Source organism: Sprattus sprattus (genome assembly GCF_963457725.1).
Source record: "Sprattus sprattus genome assembly, chromosome: 2".
NCBI classification, from domain to species: Eukaryota; Metazoa; Chordata; class Actinopteri; order Clupeiformes; family Clupeidae; genus Sprattus; species Sprattus sprattus.
In genome coordinates, this window is record NC_137921.1 from 12,352,726 (window position 1) to 12,375,535 (window position 22,810).

General features: G+C 45.3%; 2 protein-coding genes across 2 annotated transcripts in view; one reads left to right on the forward strand and one right to left on the reverse strand.

Moving 5' to 3' along the window:
* Nucleotides 1-1,456: 1,456 nt before the first annotated feature.
* Nucleotides 1,457-3,104, forward strand: sp5l (Sp5 transcription factor-like; the record flags this gene model as incomplete). The annotated part of the gene is made up of 2 exons (XM_080858306.1): nt 1,457-1,510; nt 2,019-3,104. 2 exons carry the CDS (start codon nt 1,457-1,459, stop codon nt 3,102-3,104), a joined length of 1,140 nt encoding a protein of 379 aa, XP_080714432.1.
* A 1,967-nt stretch (nt 3,105-5,071) lies between these two features.
* arhgef25a (Rho guanine nucleotide exchange factor (GEF) 25a) overlaps nt 5,072-22,810 on the reverse strand; it is a 55,492-nt gene continuing 37,753 nt past the window's right edge. Inside the window, exons 8-16 of the mRNA XM_080860575.1 lie at nt 21,730-21,819; nt 21,258-21,350; nt 19,976-20,026; nt 19,378-19,455; nt 18,600-18,791; nt 14,767-14,947; nt 12,353-12,570; nt 10,653-10,805; nt 5,072-7,756 (exon numbers count right to left, since the gene is read on the reverse strand). Of these exons, the coding sequence (XP_080716701.1) occupies nt 7,643-7,756; nt 10,653-10,805; nt 12,353-12,570; nt 14,767-14,947; nt 18,600-18,791; nt 19,378-19,455; nt 19,976-20,026; nt 21,258-21,350; nt 21,730-21,819 (1,170 nt within the window). The 3' untranslated portion in view covers nt 5,072-7,642. The remainder of the gene's footprint in view (nt 7,757-10,652; nt 10,806-12,352; nt 12,571-14,766; nt 14,948-18,599; nt 18,792-19,377; nt 19,456-19,975; nt 20,027-21,257; nt 21,351-21,729; nt 21,820-22,810) is intronic.

A 22,810-nucleotide genomic window follows, 5' to 3' on the forward strand; every position in this document is an offset into this window, starting at 1 on the left:
CTGTCAGTCGAATATACGTCCTATGTATTACCACCTCAATCACAACAGGATGTTAATCCAAATAAATGCGCTATTAAAATAAACCAAAAATACATCGGAAAGAAATTAGGAGCTGCGGTAACAGACACCTTAATGTGCCTTCCTGCCACATGTATGTGAAGTTGTGAACGTTGGTTACTGACAGACAAAAGTTGATTGTAATGCGACCAAGTGAGGGCAGCTCTTGAATAAGAATCCCGTGCGTGTGTGAATACAGAGAGCACAAAGCAGCGAGGATTTTCTCTGCATTAAGATGTTAAATGACTTTCTGACATCTGTTGAAGCTCTTTTAAAAATGTAGAATGGCAGGCCAACAGGACTGACAGAGCGGGGTGAACTAGGATGCCTTCTTGATCTTCATTTAATCCGTTTAAATGTGATAACGCCCTTAACTTGAACCCGTGAGTGTGAAAATGTCACGCAGTGTCGTTTATTTGACCTGTCACTTACCAGTGAAAAACCGTCCGCTTTGATGGACTTTTATTCAGTTTGTTTAGAGAAGGGAAAATAGCCTACTAAATAAGTTAAAATGTGTTTTTTCCGGACCAAACATTCCTGAAGCCAAACGGCAAAGTTTAACATGCACCATAAGTGATCATCTCAGATGGTACAGTCAGATTTTTATCAAAGACCGTCAATCGCAGTGGGGATTTTGCATCAATTCTGACGTAGAAATGTGTCTTTAATTATAATTATAACAACAACAACAACAACAACAACAATAACACATAGGCTCCAGTCCAACTTGCACTACAATTATGTCTCGGTAAAATGTTATTCAGTTTCTCTCACTTGTGACTGTGTTTTGTAACAATTGTGTAAAGGGTGGAGATGTTTCACGGATGAGCGTTTGGTTAAATTTCATTTGGAAGAAATGAAGGCTGGCTTTAGTGTATGACACACACACACCCTCACCTAATCTGCCTTACGTCCCCCCTCCCTGATATCGCCCCCTCAGAGTGTCAGCCCCTCTATTCACCGATTCTCCTGGTACATACTTAAGAGACCCCGTTGAGAGGATCTTTTCTCTATAAAGAGAAGATGCAATCCGACCGCCTTTGAAATGATCCCAAGGATTTATTGCAATCAGTTCTTCTTCGCACTTCAAAAGGGAGGCACGGTGTTTGAAAGCCAGCGGTTGTGAAAAGGGACTCCAAAAAGCGGCAGCAAGTGCAGCGGCTCACACTAGTTGGGTAACTTTTCACCACGAAGTCGAGAGAAGCGTGGACATTTGGGAGAATAGTGTGTCGCTGGATTACTGATTTAACAGACGGACTCTGTTGGACTTGTCGAGCAGTTTGGACTCCGAGGATTTCCCTCTTTTTGGTGATCGCATAGGCTACCTGTTTTTTTTTTACTCTGCACTGCTCGTCTCTGCTGCGTTGGTTGCAGGTGCGGAGTCTGAACTCCTGGACTAATGGCTGCGCTGACGTTATCCAGAACGGACAATTTTCTCCACAGCTTTTTACAGGTTAGATTATGCATCTTTTAACCATGTGTCTGTCTGTATTGCTGTATTTCGAGATGAGATTTCGTTGAGTAATATTTGCCCTATTAACATTTTCATAATAAAAGCAGAATTTTAAAATGTAAGTTGTAATTGCAATGGGAAAACATCGGTATAATATTTGTCATTTACTGTTTATTGTACTTTGAGAAGGGTCTCAGGGCAGGTTTAGCTGCGCATTAGAAAAAAAGCATGTAATAAATAAATAGATAAATGTAACATATTTTGAGCCTAGAAATCTGATATGATATATATTTAATTCGTGCAAAAACGTAGTCACATGTAACCTCATCATGTTTTGTCAGTTAAGCTGCTGTTGGTGTTTTGGTGGTTTATACTGTGGAATTACTCATATGTTGAGACAGTTAAAGTTTACCAGATACTATTAAAAAAGATCATCTTACATTGTTTCATTTGAAGTTAATTTCTTGTTCAAATTAATAACTTTTTTTTTTACACTTGTCCACCCCAGGATCGCACACCCAGCTCATCTCCAGAGAGTGGCCCTAACCCGCTCTCCTTCCTGGCCACCACGTGCAGCCAGGCGTGGCAGGTGGGGGGCAACGTGGGCTCGGAGGGGCCCCAGTTCCCCTATGAGGGGACGGTGAGCTCTGCTTCTGGTATGTTCCAGCTCTGGAGCAATGAGGTGGCCCCTAACTCCAGCCTCACAGCCCACCAGATGGCCTTCACCGTGCCCAAGGTCCAGTTCGCGAGCCACCTGCAGACCAGCCTTGGCCACCACCACCACCACCACCATCACCACCACCACGTCGAGCTGCCTCTCACCCCTCCGGCTGAGCCCACCGCAGCCTACTCCTTTGAGCTCTCCCCAGTCAAGGTGCTCAGCTCCCAGCCACAGGGCAACGGGCCTTATTACCCCCAGCACAACGCCGTGGGCCAGAACTTCTCCAGCTTCCTGCAGAACACTTCTGCCAGGCCTCACCTCGCCGCCGGCCACGTGGAGGAGAGCCAGCAGTGGTGGAGCCTCCCCCAGACCAACGGCTCCTCAGCCAACCACCCCTTCTCCTCCCTGGGCCGGCAGCTGGTGCTGGGCCACCAGCCGCAGATCGCCGCCCTGCTCCAGGGCACCTCCAAGGGCCTGCTGAGCTCCACGCGCCGCTGCCGCCGCTGCAAGTGCCCCAACTGCCAGGCGTCGGGGGGTGGCGGGCTGGAGTTCGGCAAAAAGAGACTCCACATCTGCCACATCCCCGAGTGCGGCAAGGTGTACAAGAAGACGTCCCACCTGAAGGCCCACCTACGCTGGCACGCCGGCGAGCGGCCTTTCATCTGCAACTGGCTCTTCTGCGGCAAGAGCTTCACGCGATCGGACGAGCTGCAACGCCACCTGCGCACGCACACGGGCGAGAAGCGCTTCGGCTGCCAGCAGTGCGGCAAGCGCTTCATGCGCAGCGATCACCTCTCCAAGCACGTCAAGACCCACCAGGGCCGCAAGGGCCGCGGAGGGCAGCCCTCCCAGCAGCAGCAGCAACAACAGCAGCAGCACCAACACCACCACCACCCCGTGCCAGACACTCTGCTCAGCATCAAGAGGGAGTGAAGAGAAGAGGTGGAGGGCAAAGGACTGAGGGAGAGAAGGGAGCAGGAGAAGGAAAGAGAGCGAGAGAGAGAGACATGCTGGAGGAGAGAGACAACACTGTCCCATGGGCGCACATACTGAGATAATATTCAGTGTGTGTGTGTGTGTGTGGTCTCCCTGGTGACTGGCAAGTCTGGCAAAGCTGCTAAGCCATATTTGCTACAAAACAGACTTATTATTTTTGTTTTCACTGGAAGAAACAGTCAGGACCCTTGGCTTACAAAGAACTGCTGGACTGCACGACTAGCCAGTGCCACCTACATATTGTGTTGAGACACTGGACATGGCGCTTACGCACCAGGACTCAGGGTCCTGCATCCTACTTGTAAGCCACTGTCAGCTCAAACCTTTCAACTGCAAGTCCTTTCAGCCGTAATGTAAATATTTCCAACATGACTACAAATTTAAGATTTAGGTTGTTTTCCGTATAGTTTACCATATAATGTCAATGCAATAATTTTGACCCAGCACAATGTATGTTAAACACTAAAGAGAATGAGATTCAGGTAGCAATCTGTTTGAAAGTTAAAGCACAGCTAAAGCTTAGTTGCAATAATAACATGTGTTTCTGAAGGGAAATGTTGCCTTAATGGAACATGGCTTATTTTCTAGTTATTACCCCCACAGAGATTTTTTTTGCAATCTTCAGTGTTGTATTTAACATTTTACATTAAGTTCACATTTATTTAGGCTGTTGAATAGAGACAACTGAAATGCTGAATTTTGTCTCTCTTATCCACAAGACATAACATTGAAGGGATTGTTAATTTAAATTTAATTACATTTTTACTTAATCCTAAAAGTTTTTAAATTCCTTAAAACCTAGTTTTTTATCTCTTCTATTCCTATTTTGTGTTGTACAAGGCACTAATGTTCTGTGAGGTAGGTTAATTCACGATGACATGGAAGCTTGAGATCTTGAATCTGTGAGAACTGGTGTAAATACTGTACATAGATCACACAGTTCTATGAAGAAAGCATGTGACATATTAATAAATGACTGGATCAAACAAACCATCCTTTTGTTCTCTTTATTTTGATCACTTCACAGGGAAGGATCCTTTTTTGTTTTGCGACCAAGAACAATGCCTTAGGGACTTCCTGAAAACCTCATTATATTTTAGATGTAAATATAAGCAAATGGCCCGAGCAATGAAATCTAACATTGTTGGGAGCGCTTGACTTCCAACGCCTCTTCTGACGGCAATTCAAATGTTAATTAGCCGAACAATGGGGATGCTAATTTTAAATGGTCATTGTTTCCTCTGTGTTGGCCCAACACTTTGAGGAAGAACAAATGACAGTGAATTTTTACACCTCAGTGCGAACCCAGCAGAGCCCCCGCTAGAGAAGAGGGGGGACCCCGGGCTCCGACCCTCCGCAATCAAGTTCACAGCCGCCAGGCTCCCGCACTCCGCCGGCCTCCACAGCATGGAGATCACACACGGGACGGCCCTCCAGAGGTGCTCTCAGTAAACGGACCCCCCTGCTGGCACGACCCCCTCGCTGGTGACAGAGGGCCCCTTTGATTCTGGCCCCCCTGTGAAAGTTAATACCTTGATCCCCCCCCCCCTCACACACACACACACATAGCTTTAGCCCTCCTGCCCAGCCCCCCCATATATCACAGGCATGTAAGCAGCGCGAGCTCCTCTCTTCTCCGCCGGGGCCAACAATGGTCTCCGGTCAGGGCTGCACCGTGTGACAAATCCAGCCAGAAGGACTTCTACCATGCTGGGGTCTCCCCCCTTCAGCCTGCATAGCGTGCAGCCACACAGCACAACTACCAGCAACATGTCTAGATAGGAGTGAAAAAAAAATTAGCCTTAGATGATACCATGCAATAAGGATTTCAATCGCATACTGATTTATACTGAGGGTATAGTTTCATAGAAAAGACACTTAAACAATAGACAAAGGTGTTGTATTTCAAAAAGACACTTTTTATTTGATATAGTACAACAATGAATTTCTGTCAGAAATGTCTGGCATATCCATAATTTTTTTTCCTATTTTATATCCATTCATTTTGTATATCTGTAGGGGTACTTTTCAATACAACATGCACAACTGCCAGATTCCAAACCCACCTCAGTGACAAGACAGATAAATGATAGCCTGCAGACTGATAATACGACAGGGGCATTTGACCAACTCTGTTCCTTTCAAGAGAGCCGGTATAACATGTAAAAATGAGAGGATTGATAAGCAATCAAGCCATTCCTGAATATCTTTGTAACAGTTTTTGAAGACATGCCTTCCTTTGTATTTGGCCACCTTTGGTAAAGCTTTTTTTTAATATATATATATAAATTATATATATATATATATATTTCAGATCAAATGGGCAAGATGCAAGAACTCCTTTTAAGATATCTACTGTCTCCCAGGTAAGGTGCCATAGCCCTTTGGTGACCTCTACTGGATCATTGGGGTAATGACTCTAGTCTCAGGCTCAGGGCTCTCTGAGGTCCTGGCATTTGTGCTTCATGTTTTACAACTCAGCTCAAAATCCCCCAAATATAACAACTGATCTCGGATCCCTAGTTACCTGGGTTTAAATGAGAGCAAATGCACAATTCCACATGCAGTGTTGCCGTTACTCACGGCCCTTTTTGTAAAACATGATTAGAATAACATCAAACCAAAAATTAGACAAAGGACATTTGACCATTATAATTATGGCCAGACTTGTGGCCATTATTTCAGGCCAAAAACAAAATGAGCTTTTTCTTTACAAAAGGACGTTAAATGAATACAATTGATGAGTTTTGACATATATCATTCCAATTTGCCAAAAGATCTGTCAGTAACAATGCACTGACAAAAGTATCAAAATATCAGTTGAAAAAACTTCTTAAATTTGGGACACTTTATTTTCCTTCTCTACTTCTGAATACTTCAACCTAAAATAATCTGGCACCAGTTTATTTGGCACTTTGTCTAATGATGTTGGGGGGGGGGGAGTTGTCCTGAAATTAAAAGTTGTGTTCAATTCCACCCTTTTGAAATGGAGGAGAGCCCCCGGAGACGTGTTTGAAATTAGGATAAGCCTGGAGAAAACCCCACCCTCTGTCTACCGAACAGAAACCAGTGAGCAAGAAGGTGAGAGAGCAGAGAGAGGGAGAAAGTGTGTGTGTGTGTGTGTGTGTGTGTGTGTGTGTGTGTGTGTGTGTGTGTGGGTGTGTGTGTGGGTGTGTGTGTGTGGCTGAGTGGGTGTGTGTATGTTTGTTTGTGCATGTGCATGTGCAGTGCGTGTGTGTGTGTGTGTTTGTATGTGCATGTGTACATGTGTGAGTGTGTGTGTGTGTGTGTGTGTGTGTGTGTGTGTGTGTGTGTGTGTGTGTGTGTGTGTGTGTGTGTATGAGAGAGAGAGAGGGGCAAACACCCAGTTCATGGCTTCAAGCCTCTTTTGTCCTCTGCCAGTCTACAGCCCAGCCTCAGATGAGCACTCCATGGCAGTTAAAAAATCCATCGCCGGCACACAGAGAGGACTCTTCCTCCTCCTCCTCCTCTTCCTCTCCCTCCATTCTCCTCTGTCATGTTCTCCAATGAGAGCCGGTGTGATGGTCCCATTAGACACTTTCACTTGTCTGGCAGCATTGGCTCAGCTCTCGTTGTTCCCCTCTCTCTCTCTCTGCTCCCCAAGACTCAAGAGCTGGTCTCAGACGAACAGCAACACAGAGCAGAGCCCCAATCTCTTCTGCTGACAGCCTCCCCACCCCAGCCCCAGGGAGCATGTGTGAGTTCTGTCTGTCCCAAACAAGACAATCAACCTTCAGTCCACCTACATATGTACAATTTCATTGTGTCGGCTGTCCATATCTTCTTCGAATGTAAGAGACAACTGCTGCAACATTGAATAAAGTGAGGGAAATGTGTGTGCGGCTAATGCAGCAGACGTTGTGGATGCGGACAGGAGATGTAGTGGGATGTCTGTAGAAACAGCCGACGATAGAGAGGAAACACTTTAAAGTCCAGCGGAACTGAGAGGCCCACTGCAGGCTCTGGTCCCACAGATGTGTGTTCTCTTAGTCGTTTGGGCCTTACGCCATGAAGAAGAAAAGAAACTTCACATCCACAACAGAGAAAGCCGTCGGCTGTGTGTTCACAATGTTCCCTCACACACACACGTCTACACACACAGGCACTCACTCACCGACACACACACACTCAAGCATACAGCTCACACATTTTCATTTCATTTTTTTTTTTTTTACTCCAGTGACCTCCCAATAAAGGAATGGTTATTTATTTTCTGGAACAAATCACATAGTCCATAAAAACGACATTTAGGAGATTTAAAAAGAAACAGGCAGAAATTAGGCAAAAATAAATCCCTTGGTCATTCCGAGGAGAATGTCAGCGGTTAAAAAGAGGGAGCCACAAGTAAAAGAAGGATAAATAATGAAGACATGATGATGATGAAGACAACGACGATGAGGACGATGAGGACGAAGGTGGTGCTGATGAAGCCGGTGCGGCCTGCGGTCTGGCCTTCAGAGGTCGTCCTCGTTCAGCTGGGCCAGGTTGCTGGAGCGACGAGGAAGGGATGGGCCAGAAGCCTGAACCCCATCTCCCATCATGCCCCTGTGGTAGCCGTCCCCTCCCCTCTGTTAGGATAGAGACAGAAGACAGAGGAGAAACGTCACTAGTCACGCAGACAAAGACACATTACACTGACAAACACTAGGGTCGCCATCTGTCTTTCCAAGACTTTTCATGGAAATTCAAGATCTGTGCCACAAAAGGTGACTTCTATTCAGGGACGTAGAAAGTTCCATAATCTTAGTTTTTCTTACTTGCACTGGTGTTGTACAGGAGAGATAAGCAGCTTTTGGTGTGTCTACCCGTTAAAATCCGAAATTATGTTATTATTATTATATTCTACATTTAAAGGTCAGGTGGAAGCATGGTGTCATGAACGTGTATGTTCTGAAGAAATGAAGCCAAAATTGGTCGGCCATATTGGCAAAATTGGAGTCTGAGCAGTTATTGCTGAGCAAGTCTGCCTACAATTCTCCTCTATTTTTAAATTCCCTCACTTTTGTGTGTATGCTGTCCATTGTTTTTGCAGTCACTGGACTATACACCTATACTTTACTAAAAACCACAAGTTCTATTGAATTATTCAGTTGTAACACACGACTTATGACAACACACTGACTGAGAGAATGTCTCAGATTGCAATCGCCGTGGCAACCCTGTGTCACTCACATCAGAGAAAAATAGCAGTAATTATGCACTCGGTAATTGGCTTGTCACAGAGGATAATTATAACCTGCCAAGAGGCAGAGGCGAGAAATGAGAAATACAGTGGTAGTTCAGGTCTCTAGTTCACAGTGTGTCACTTGTGTGTTGTCTGAATGGCTGCTGTCAGTGTCTCACGTCGATATATAATTAAAGGTGCCGTATTGCTCAAGAAAAGTACAAATCTATACATACTCTATGACAGAATTTCTCTTATTTTCTACAGTAAGTTTAACTACATTTTAGTTCCTGCAAATGGATGATAGGAATTATCAGAGCCAATTAAATGTTCTCCTCAATTTGGCCCTTTTCATACAGTTTTTCTAAAGTGTCAGTACATAAATCAGAGATGTTTAAAACAAAACTTCACTCTTCTGACAGTATACACTTTATGTGCTAACATGAAGTCACTGCCTATTTAAAGAGCCCAATAGCATGTAGTGCAGTGTAGTGTAGTGTAGTTTTCAGAGGACCATCATACAGGGATAAACCACAGAGAGAAACCATCTCTACGGATCACTGTCCTGATTTTGCAGCACCATGCTCTCACAATCACACGTTCAATTCTATTATCACCATTCAGAATATATTTCTGCATTATGACCATCTTACTAAAGATCTGAACCCTTGAGACAAAGACTGAGGTCTGCCCTTCTGGGAAAATCTCAATCAAAGGGGGACCTCAGACAGAAAGGTCTGGAAAGGAAAACAAACAGGATTGACAACTGCATCACCTGACAGGATAACACCTCAGAGGAAAGACCCTGACTGTCTACTATATCAACAAACAACTTGTCATTGGAGTATATGAAGGTTTATAAGAATGACGGTTTATAAGAATGAAAGGATTAAAGTGATATCTTTTGTTTGCGTTTGCATGTTTCCTCTGTAAATTGACAACCTCTTAAAATATAACTTTGAAAGGGACAGAAATGTCTCAGGCGTTAAGAAAAACCAGAATAAGACTGGCTTCCTTCAAAGACGTGCGTAACACGAGTAAAGCAAGCATGGCGACACAGCAGCCATGTGTTTGTATCCCACAGGTTCGTCCCCCCGGGCAAACAGGCTCGCTTGTTGTCTCTGTTTACTAATCAAAGTCGCGACAACACACAAACTCCTCTGGGGGAAAAAGCTGAAGCACAATCAGGCCTTTGATAGGCATCTCTCTCTCTCTGACTGCGCTGGGCCCCCGCGCTTTCCTGTTTGCGATGCGGCGAAGCCACCAGGGCTGGGTAAATAAGATAGAACAAACGGGGGAGGCCAGCAGCGATTGTTTACCTGTCATCAGCGTTGGTTCAGGACAAGTGTAGGGTGCTGATGGACTGGGGACAGGCTTAATGACACTGAGCAGGGCACGGGAGCAACTCAGAGAGGGCCATTAGCCCCCGCAGAGATGAGCACTCGCTACGCTAAGGGAAGTGTGTGTTTGTGTGTGTGTGTGTGTGTGTGTGCTCTGTGGGTGTGTGTGTATGTGAGAGACAGAGACAGTGAGAGAGAAAGGGATAGGGGAGAGAAATACAGACGGAGAGAAAGAAGGAAAGAAAGAGAAGAGCGAGAGCGAGAGAGAGGTTCTGTGCAGGTGTGTGCTATTATGGTTAAAGGTGCAAATCCAAACAGTGCTCCTGCTTTGTATTTACTGTATCTGTTTCATCAGACTGATCTAGCATTCCTCTGTTTGTGGTGGAATATACTGATATACACATCCCCCACTGAGCCTCCGTCTCTATGTAGTTATATTTCTGGCCACAAGGAGGTGATAGAGCTCTTCTTATGGACCTCCTGACTGGATTCGTTAAAAATGGGCTTTACGTTTTCCCTCCACCAAACTGTGTGCAGTGTTTATGTTTACTGATGTGGAACTGGAACCACAGAGTATGAGCGCATTCATCATTTTGACTGTAAATATTATCACTATTGTGGATCTTCATTTTCCATTTTAACGATGTTTAAATGAGAACTACACAAATAGTTTGGTCTAAACTTTAGACCAAACAATTTGTTCCTGGCAAAAACAGATCAGGAAAGATAGAGAGAGGGAGAGAGAGAGAGAGAGAGAGAGAGAGAGGGAGAGAGAGAGAGAGAGAGAGAGAGAGAGCGAGAGGGAGTTAGAGGGAGAGAGAGAGAGAGAGACAGTGAGAGGGAGGGAGAGAGAGAGAGAGAGGGAAAGAGAGATAGATAGGGAGAGAGACAGAGCGAGATAGAGGAAGAGAGAAAGAGAGGGGGGGAGAGAGAGAGAGATGGAGAGAAGACTGACTGTACCTGCGTGCTACTGGTGGAGGCTGGGCCCAGGCCGTTGGAGACTCCGGGGAGGTGCAGGCCAGAGTGGGAGGGGGTGGCGGTGTGCTCACTGAAGCCCAGCTGCACGTGGGTGGGCGAGACGGTCTGGCTCAAACTGCTGTCTCCACAGTTCGGCTGCACACACACACACACACACACACACACACACACACACACACACACACACACACACACACACACACACACACACACACAAACACACACATATATTACAACATATATTACACACCAACTTCACACCACTATACGTCTAATGTAGGTGATACAGTGATACAACAGATATATTTCCACATATTTCACCTCAAAGACCCACACAAATAAACCCATCTGTAGTACCACACACAGTGTCCACATACAAGCACAAGCCCAGCTTTACTCTAAATATAGGCACACACACTCCTAGAGTGAAGCCCTGGTCACAAGTCGTGGGGCGAGGCTGACAGAACTCTCCCAGCTTCAGTCCCATTCCAGTACAGCTGGACAGGCAGGCCTTGCAGAAACCACTTGTTTGTGGTCCAATATTATCTGAGTATGAGGCGTGAGGTGTGTGTCAGTGAGTGTGAGTGTGTGTGTGTGTGTGTGTGTGTGTGTGGGGGGGGGGGGGGCATGTGTACGTGTGGGTGTGTGGACTCTCGCAGTAAGTCAGGTCAGTGTGAGTGTGAGTGTGTGTGTGCGTGTGCCTTTTTTTTCATTTCAGGCTGACTCTTTGATCCAATGCCTCTCTCTCTGGGTAAGAGGATCCAAATATTCTCATCAGTAGCTGTGCTTCCCGGAATGTGTGCGTTGCATTGCTGGTGCCATACTGTACCAGTTCAGCTGGAGAATGTGTGCATATACACACGAATGTGCATGCGTACGGCACGGCGTGTCAGTTCTCATGTATCAGGCTGTGAGTGCGTGCAGTCTTGTGCTCACCCAGCCTCTAAGACAGATGTGCATGCGCGCAGCCCAATGCCCCATGAGGCTGATTCACCCACTTGTGCTCGCAGTCACCCACTCTCACGCTCACTCACTTCAGTCAGTCACTCAGTAGAATAATAGTTCACTCACTGATTTCCTTGCTAATACTTTATCACCTCTAGTGCCCTCACTTGCCCACTCACTCACAATCAATCACTCAATGTGGAAATCCACACACACACACACACAGACACACACACAGACACACACACACACACACACACACACACACACACACACACACACAGACACACACACAGACACACACACACACACACAGACACACACACACACACACACACACACACACACACACACAGTCACACACACACACACACAGTCCCACACACACACACACACACACACACACACACACACACACACACACAAACTCACAAACACACACACATACAGTCACACACACACACAAACACAAACACACACACACAGTCCCACACACACACACACACACACACACACACACACACACACACACACAAACTCACAACACACACACACACACACACACACACACACACACACACACACACAAACTCACAAACACACACACATACAGTCACGCACACACACAAACACAAACACACACACACAGTCCCACACACACACACACACACACACACACACACACACACACACAAACTCACAAACACACACACACACACACTGACTCTCCCCCTCACCTCTGTCTGTATGTGGGTGTCTGCGGGGCCGTGGCTGGGCAGGTAGAGGGAGGGCAGTGAGGCGTTGTGGGAGCGCAGGCAGGGCATCTTGTGCCGGTCGATGGAGGCGGAGGAGTGGGGTCGGAGCCCGGCGCCGGCCGACACGGGCGGCCTCATGCTGCGGCCCAGACTGTTGGACTTGCTCTCTCGACGCTGGTATTCGATGGGAGACTGGAGGGCTGCAGAGACACACACACACACACACACACACACACACGTTTCACAAGACTGACTGGGCTATGAGTGTGTGTGTTTTATAATTCTGTCAGAGGACGGAGCCTTGTGTGCATAATGAAAATCAAAAAATTATATCAATCTATTTTATCAGCACCAGACGCATTCATTTACAAATCCAGAATATATTAGGTGCAATAAAAATTATTCATTACAAAACCAATTCACATCTTGGAGCATTTCATCCATAAAATATACAAAAGCCTCTGTCAACAAATGCTGTGAAAACAACAGTTTCCTGACAGTTTAGCTGAAAATAGATTATTTATTTTGTGCCCTCAATTGACTCCAGTACTGTTCATTTCATTTCACTTGTGTATGTGTCTCATTTCATGAAGTTTTAGGTTACATAAATGTGTAATGCAATGCCTTATGAGTTCCCCAGACTACTCATTTAGCTTCATTTTGCCAAAAGAATGTCAGAATGAGAGGTGTCTTGGCTGATTCATTTTGTGACAAAAATCATTTTGTACATAAGCGGAAAGGTTGCTCTAACTTTTTTGGCACAGCAATTATTTCACCCACAAAATAGAGTCTATCTCGTTTTACATTAGGATCAAATCATTTTTGCTAAACATATTTCAAATTAGTACTGTCATTTGTTTGGTTATTTGCAAAATGTGTTTGAAAAAATATTTTGTCTGTGGTCCAAAAGATGCTTGTCTCAGCAGCGTGCAGCAGCACTTAACAATGTCCCAGCTCTAAACATCACACATTTGTTTTGGCATTGAAAGAACCCTTATCTTTGGGCTGCTTGTGTGATGCTGACATGCCTACCCAAACCCACTTACCAGAGGAGCTTACTCCTATGTGCCTATCTCATCTAATGTGCCGTTTACACGGAGTCTAGTTTGCCTGAATCCGGAGAGAAATGTCTCCGGATCGACCTTTTCTCTACACGAACACACTAAATGCGCACTCTTTCGAATCGGGGTTCCAAAGTGAGTAGATTCAAATCTGTCCGCGGGTTGGTGTTTGTGTGCACACCGATCTGCAACCCTTTCTAATCTGATGATGTCATTGCCCCACGTGATCGCCTCGCAACCTCAGGGTGTTTGCCTAAACTGATCCCCGGTCAGCGCTCTATTACACCGGCGGAGGCTTTAAGAACAGGGACACTGATCTTGGCCTTGCACTCCTGAGCACTCCTCTGTCCCCTCTCTGTGCCGCAGGCTGCTCCCATCTAGCTGGCCTCATGAAAGGGGACACCTCAATCCAGCCGCCCGTAAAACGCCGCTGGTCTGTTTGATGTGTGCCCTGCACCTGGTGCCACGTTAGACACACATCAACAGATGTCATGTGACCTGCGACCCAAGGTCACAGATGAAAGGGGGAAAGAGTGGCCAGTGTGCTGGAGTATGGAGGCTGTGTGTGTGTATGTGTGTGTGTGTGTGTGTGTGTGTGTGTCTGTGTGTGTGTGTGTGTGTGTGTGTGTGTGTGTGTGTGTGTGTGTGTGTGTGTGTGTGTGTGTGTGTGTCTGTGTGTCTGTGTGTCTGTCTGTGCATTCCTAATTGTCTCGGTGTGCGTGTCACTGTGTCTGTTTGTGTGTGTGTGTGTGTGTGTGTGTGTGTGTGTGTGTGTGTGCATCTGTCAACATCAACAGATGTCATGTGACCTGCGACCCAAGGTCACAGATGAAAGGGGGAAAGAGTGGCCAGTGTGCTGGAGTATGGAGGCTGTGTGTGTGTATGTGTGTGTGTGTGTGTGTGTGTGTGTGTGTGTTTGTGTGTATGCGTCTGATTGTGTGTGTGTGTGTGTGTGTGTGTGTGTGTGTGTGTGTGTGTGTGTGTGTGTGTGTGTGTGTGTGTGTGTGTGTTTGTGTGTATGTGTCTGTATGTATGTGCATTAGTAAGTGAGAATACTGTGTGAAGAGAGGTTCTGTGCATGCATATGAGTGTGTGTGTCTGCATGTGTATGGGTTTGTTAGTGTCAGGGCCCACATATATGTGTATATGGGCATCAGTGGGGCACACTGTCCTCGGTCATTCATTTAGCCATATGGGCATGCATTCTGTTTGTGTTTGTGTTTGTGTGTATGCATGCGTCTGATTGTGTGTGTGTGTGTGTGTGTGTGTGTGTGTGTGTGTGTGTGTGTCTGTATGTAGGTGCATTAGTAAGTGAGAATGTGAGGGTGTTTTCACCGTTGAGGAAGTTGCGCTGCGACTCCAGGATCTGTGCCACGTGTGCCACCCAGGCCTCGCTGGTGTCGGGGGAGCACGTCTGCAGGACGAAGCGCACCATGTTTCCATCGGCCCCGCGCGAGGTCAACGCAAAGCGGCAGGGGTCGTCCTCCACACATGCCTCCACACCCAGACAGCTTATCTGTAAACAACAATAACAAGTAAACACACAGCAATGAATATACTTGCGACTTCACGGAAAGTCAACAACACTAGCTCAAACAAAGCCGTAATGCAAAGCAAGTGTATGACCACAAAAATTATCCATTTAACTGAATATGTTTTTATAAATATATATATATTATATATACATATATATATGCATCCTTTCTGAAAAGAACATAGAGCAGCATTAGCAGCTCTGCTGTTTTATGTAAGGCTGTGTTAGTTCACTGTATGGGACTTTGTGTTTAATGCAGGTTAGTGCTGGCAGTGCCATTACTAGTCTATCTGGGCAAATAAACCAGCACAGACGACACACCATATGCTGACTTGAGCTGGGCTTTGATCACTTCAGTCTGCATGGTCCAACAGGGTTAAACCATCACACATGTCAGTAAGTGCCAGTCTGACACCACTCCAACTCCAAAACAAGCATTGCAGAGCAAAGCCCACCAAATCAGTTAATAGGCGGATGATGTTCTCACTATTAAAAAAACACACTGATTATATCATCATTTATTAAGTTCGTTTTGTATTTGCAAGATATAATAAGGAAAATTCCTTCTTAGCCTATTTTAATGATGAAATAAATCCCTCCAGGCTCTTAGTGCTGCCAAAATACTAACCGCCTACTCACTGTTCTTATCATAGCTAATATTTAGCAAATTTTTGAGCTCTTATCTAATACATCTTTGTGTTAGCGCGTCCCACTGTGAATATGCATAACTTGTTCCCACATTCAAATCAAAAAGAAAAGCACTGAAGATTAAGACGCAGCCTTCTGTCCAAACACTGAACGCAACTGAAAAAGCTTGTGGATGCTCTGAATGCTTTAACTGGTCCACATGCAGACACACACACAGACACACACACACACACACACAGTCACACACACACACACACACACACACACACAGTCACACACACACACACACAGTCACACACACACACACACACAGTCACACACACACACACACACACACACACACACACACACACACACACTGTCATTAACGTCTGGTGTCCCATTGTGTGCATGGCTGACGAACAACCTCAAGACGTCATGCGCACATTTTGTTCCTGGAAAGCATGGAGTGGAATGAATTGGCCAGACAACTGGAGACAAGTCATCCTGAGCACAGGAAATCCACTTATTTCACAGCGCTCCACTTCTCCTCTCTGCTCCCTTACATACCGACAATTCTAGACAACGGATCAGTGTGTCCTTAAGTGTCTCTTTAACTTTCTCTCTTAATTGTATCTTTTAGGTCATGCAAATAGGGTCAGTATTATCAGCAGTTACATGTAAATACTACTAATATTTCTACTGATTACTAAGAATTACTGATACACAAAATCTTCGGTAACACTTTCTATGAAGCCCAGCGTTATAAGGCCCTATAAGGACATTATAAGGGCCTTAATAATGACTTACAGCGATTGCTATAATGACTTATAGCTACTTTATAACTGCGTATAATGTCTTCATGATGACTCATAATCACCTTTATGATGCATTATATCAGTTCATTATGAATGGTTATAATTAAAGATGGAATAATGCATTATAAATATGTGACTGTCGGGTAACACTTGCTATGAAGCCTGCCTTTATAAGGTCCTATAAGGACATTAATGATGACGTTTAAAAGTAGCTATAAGTCATTAGGCCCTGATACATGTGCCAATGTGATCAGAACAGTTTATCGTATCGTATTTGCGTGTAGGTGTGAACATTTTTAAGGGAAACGGCTCTTGTCGTTACGTGTTTACATGTGCAAAATGTAAAGCGTTTACATTGCCTCGGGCATGCGCAAAGACCACGGAGATGTGCTCCCACCTGGTTTGTTTACTAACAACATCAACGTGGATCCGCATCGTGCACAGGCAGTGTAGTGGCTTAAAGTTCCCTTCTTTCTATCAGCATATAGTTCTTAATATTTTCTTTGAATAACCACTCTCAGATGGAAAGAAAACAAGTCTACGCGTGGATGTGTTTCAACAACGGTAGAAAACTGTGTTTGCTCCGTCTTTTACTGAACTCATAATTATATGACAGTGGTAGGCTATTAGTTACAGTTGAGACACCCGAAATAACTTGCATGCGCAGCAATCCTGAGATGTGATTTTTAGTTTGCACATGAATACTAACGTCTTCTTTGATCCCAAGAAATTTGAGCACACAACCCATCTCCCTTACGGAGATATTGGCGAAAGTTGTTTTACCTACTTCATTGCAAACGTCTAGTTTTGCAAACGTGTCTAGTTTTTGTGCAGTAGTGAATAGAGTCTCAGTCTACTACACCATACATAGCATATCATGTTTGTAGAAAATGATTAAGGTGCAACAAATGGCAATAAGCATATTTAAATTAAATGATTCACATTGCAAGTAAAATGGTGCGGCTGGAGCAGATACAGGGAGAGACAACGGTGACGCAGTTTGGATGTAGCGACAAACGTTTATGTGCTGTAACAAACACTAGTGTTAACCAGTAGGCCTATGTGAGTAACGTGGGTTTTATTAAAACATAGCTTGTGTAATGTGTAGCTATTTCATTCCGTTTATTAACCTTTCCGGCTGTCTGTATGTATTTACTAGACAGCAATAGACGTAAAGGAAAGGGAATTAACCCCGGCAGCGGAGCATTTTGCGGAGCATTTTACTCCCCCGCATTCTCTCTACAAACTTCCATATAGACGCGGGATCAGCAGAGGAAAATCTTTGTTTCGTTAGGCTATTAGTTATATTTGAAAACAGCCAGTCATTGTAGCCTACCACTCGTGGAATAAGGAATTTCAAAGAGATGATGGAGTGATTTGACTTAACTAATGACTTAACTAGTTTTTAAAGGTATTATGAATGTTCTTATAGTGCTTCATATATGCAGGCTTCATAGGATTCATGATTACCCACACAAACCTATGATCACATATTTATAATGCATCATTTTATCTTAGATTATAACCATTTATAATTAACTGACATAACGTTTCAGAGCAGTGGATATGAGTCATTGTGGAGATGCTAAACATAGTTATAAAGAGTGCTACAATGACTTATAGCTACTTTTAAAACGTCATCATTAATGTCCTTATAGGACCTTATAAAGGCAGGCTTCATAGCAAGTGTTACCCGACAGTCACATATTTATAATGCATTATTCCATCTTTAATTATAACCATTCATAATGAACTGATATAATGTATCATAAAGGTGATTATGAGTCATCATGAAGAAATGATACGTAGTTATAAAGTAGCTATAAGTCATCGTAGCAATCGCTATAAGTCATTATTAAGGCCCTTATAATGTCCTTATAGGGCCTTATAACGCTGGGCTTCATAGAAAGTGTTACCAAATCTTCTTTTCCATGAAAGACAGTGACTGTTCATTTCTAGGTCACCACTCTGAGAATGTGTGCATCCCCATGTTAACATAAACAGACACAAACTCTTGCTTGCATATACAGAAAACACTAGGAATGCAAAGTTATTGGCCACACAACAAAGATTTGAAGACGATATGACTTTGACGGACTTTTCCTGTCGTAGTCAAGGGCCCACAAATTGAGCAGAAAGTGCTCAGTACACACAAGTGCAAAAAAATAACTTTCAAAGCACAGCCCCACCTTAATGCTGTTCTTGAAGATATATCCCGGGATTGAGAAGCCTTTCTTCCTGTCGATTGGCTCACTGAAGATTACAATCTGCTCAAACAGGAAAACCCGCCTCTCTTTGGCTCGGGACAGGAAGCCACTGTCCAGCTCTGTGACAGTGAAGGTGTCCTGCTGCAGGAGTTTCCCCTGAGCAGTGATCTTACCCTGTAAACACACACACACACACACACACACACACACACACACACACACACACACACACACACACACACACACACACACACACACACACACACACACACACAGGCACACGCACACAGAGGGTGGTGAGGAGAGAGACCAGAACAGCAATGAAAAACAACCAGTACTCATTTTGGCTGGGTCAGAGCTGGGGGCGTGTTAAGGTCCCACTATACAGTATATGGTCAATCTAAACGACTCTAAATAAAAAATGTCACTGGTGCTAAAATAGATCCTTTGTTGAAGGCAGGTCTCGGTTCCTGCTTCGTTTCAATTCAAACTCAAGAGGTGTAAACGAGGGAAGAGAGAGAGTCAGAGAGAGAGAGAAATAGGAGTGAGACAGAGTGAGAGAGAGAGACAGAGAGCATAGGAGTGAGAGAGAAATAGGGATGAGGCAGAAGGAGAGAGAGAGAGAGAGAGAGAGAGAGAGAGAGAGAGAGAGAGCACAGGGGAAAAGGAGCATAGGAGTGAGACAGAGTGCAAATGAGGGTTTAAATAGGTCAGAGGATCACTACAGGCTGAGGGCAGGACAGCTTTGAAGAGGCCTCACCTCAAAGCCCTGCAATCTGCCCACGTTCATCATGTCATTACAGCGCTTTGGCACGAAGCACATCACCTCCGTCGCTTTCTGTAAGAGAGAGGAGGGGGTAGGAGTCAGAGAGAGAGAGAGAGAGAGAGAGAGAGAGAGAGTGGGATGTGTGAGTTTTATGGAAAAAGCTCTGTCCATTTAGAGCCTTGCTGGCTTCATGCTCCCTCGAGAGTATTTGACTAACAGTATTTTCAATCTCTGTGCATCTGTCCCTAAGGGTCTCTGTTGTCCCAGCAACTGCCACTCTGACACACACACACACACACACATACACCTCACACACACACCTCACACACAAACGCACACACACACACACACACCTCATATATACACACACACACACACCAACCTCTCAAACAGACACAAATTTACGAAAACACTTCCTCCGGCTCCTAGATGAGCCCGGCAGCAGCTAATGGTGTAGATTTTAGTCTGGCGTTCTAGATAATGGAAGACATTATCTGTTTCAGCGGGTGGTAATGGCCTCATTTAGATTTTTTCCCCCTCCCTATCAGTCCATCTCTCACTTCTTTTTTTCCACAGGGATGATGAGTCATACCTCCAGCTCCTCAGTGTCCATCCCCGCCTTGGTGTAGTACTTCAGGAAGTCCTGCAGATAAGACACACACACACGGCTGTTGTTAGAAAGTCGCCTGAGCAGGTTGGATCAGACGCAGTCAATAGGGCTTCTCTGAGTTAAACGGACTCTCTTTTGTTTGCTGACATGTGTGTGCTGACGTGTGCGTGTGTGTGTGTGTGTCTGTGTTTGGGTGTGTGTCTGGGTGTGTGAGAGCATGCTTGTGGCCATTCATTTGTGTGTGTGTGTGTGTGTGCGGACGCATGCCTGTGTTTGTGTGTGTGTATTTGTCTGAGTGTGCGTAAAAATGTATGAGAGTGTGTGTTTTTTGGTGTTTTATGAGTGCTTGAAAGGATGAAGGAAATTATGAGATTGGTAAAGTGAGGGGAACGGCTGAATGAGGTTCTTTGAGAGCATGTGCGCCGGTGGCTGATGGAGCAGTGCTTAATGGTGATGAGATGGCGGATGGCTGTGTGCTGAATGGGAGCAGCCCTGAGCTCAAGGCTACAGCACCCTGGTCCGCTAATGAAGCAAGGCAGCGCTTGTCTGTGGAACTCTGCTAATTAAACTCATCCATTTGTTCATAATGCCAATAGCGTAGGTGAATGTGTGAGGTTGTTAGTGCGTGTGTGTGTGAGAGAGAGAGAAAGAGAGAGCGTGAGAGCGAGAGAGCGAGAGAGAGACAGCAATGATGTCTTGCAAATGTTTTTTTTGTGTTTCTATCATGTAAGTGCAGGTGTTGAAGAGCATAGATATGTGTCCATGCATAAATATCCCAGCCGTGTGCTATATGTCATGTTCATGTGTGAGTGTATGTTCAAATATGTATCTGCAGGATGTTATATTTCTCTGCAGGTGTGACTGGGTAAAACTGACTGTGAATGTAAGTAAGTACTGATATGTGTGTACATGTAGGTATCTGTGGGTGTTTTTGTGTTTGTGCCAGTCTCGCTGTGTATGTGCACATACGCATGCCAATATCTGTTTGTGTGAGTATTTGTGTTTGTGTCAGTGTGTGTGTAAGAGACAGAATGCCTGTCAGTGTGTGTTCGTGCCAGTGCCTCTGTGTGTGTGTGTGTGTGTGTGTGTGTGTGTGTGTGTGTGTGTGTGTGTGTGTGTGTATGTGTGTGTGTGTGTGTGTGTGAAGTCCTGCGGAGGGGAGCTGCAGAGAGTGTCAGACGGCCACTCAGTGGGGTAGGTGTGTGTGGAGGAGCAGGAGGAAGAGGAAGAGGAGGAGGAGGAGGAGGGAGGGTGAGGTTGGCACCTTCAGCAGCAGCTGGTACTTCATGATGCGCTGCACAGGCTTGATGAGCAGGTCATTCAGCTGCAGCCTGTGGCCAAGCTGCTGCTTCAGCTCCTGAAAACACACACACACACACACACACACACACACACACACACACACACACACAATTATATCATACAGACAAACATACACACACACCCTCGGACACTAGCATGCACGCTACCTATTTGACATAAACACGCACACATTGTTGTTCTCAGTCATGTGTTCATGTGTAAGTGTCAACTAACATGGAAGAAGAAAAGAAACACTACAAGATACCATTGACACAGCCACTATTTCAGATAACATGGATATTTATCTTTCTATATGCCTATACACACCAACAATGTCCCCCCACAGTAACCAACATAAAACATGACCTCAAAATGATCAGTTTTAACCCGTGTCCACCTTCTATGTGCTTCACACAAAGGAGAGAACTGCTCACCTCAAAGTAGGTCTCAATGTACTCCGACACGATGTGTTCTGACTTGGGTTTGTTCTGGCAATAGACCACGTACATGTGGAGGCGTCTTTCCTTTAGAGCACAAACAACAAACACACACACACACACACACACACACACACACACACACACACACACACACACACACACACACATACATATACACAAGAGACACTGTCAACCAAAGGTATTTGCCATGGGAGTCAGAGGAGGCTGCAAGTTGCTATGTGATTACAATAATACTGCAGGAATTCTGCTACTGGTGTGTGTGTGTCTGTGTGTGTGTGTGTGGGCGCGTGGCGTGTGTGTGTGTGTGTGTGTGTGTGTGTGTGTGTGTGTGTGTGTGTGCACGTGTGTGTGTGTGTGTGTGTGTGTGTGTGTGTGTGTGTGTGTGTGTGTGTGTGTGTGTGTGTGTGTGTGTGTGTATGTGTGTGTGTCAGTGGGAGGGATTCTCAAAGCACAGCAGTGGGAGCACATGAGCTAAAGGTCTGGCACCACTTAGAGCCTGTTGAGTCCAGGAACAGTTTCTGCAGACAAAACAGCTGCAGTCTCATAGTGAGAGAGAGGGGGAGAGAGAGAGAGAGAGAGAGAGAGAGAGAGAGAGAGAGACAGAGAGAGACAGAGAGAGTGAGAGAGAGAGAGAGAGAGAGAGAGAGAGGATGTAAGAGAGGGAGAAGGCATCTATTTTAGTAAGTGTGAGTCAAGGGGAGCGTGTTGAAAATACATCAGCTCTCAGCTATGCCTTTGTGTGACTTTACCTCTCCAGCCATGACAAAGAGGGGCAGACTGAGGAACATCCACACGTCTTAAAGAACACCTTTGATGTCCTCCCTCTCCCTCTCCCTCTCCCTCTCCCTCTCCCTGTCCCTCCCCCACTCCCTCTCACCCTTTCTCTCCCACTCCCCCTTCTCTCTGACTGTCATCTCTCTCTCTCTCATTCTCGCTTACCTCTCTCTCTCTCTCTCTCTGTCATGCAGCCTGCTGTGACTAATAGGAGGAGCAGGATGGCAAGTAGGGCTCAGCAGCAGGCTTGGAGGCCTTAATGTAGAAGCATGAGGGAGTG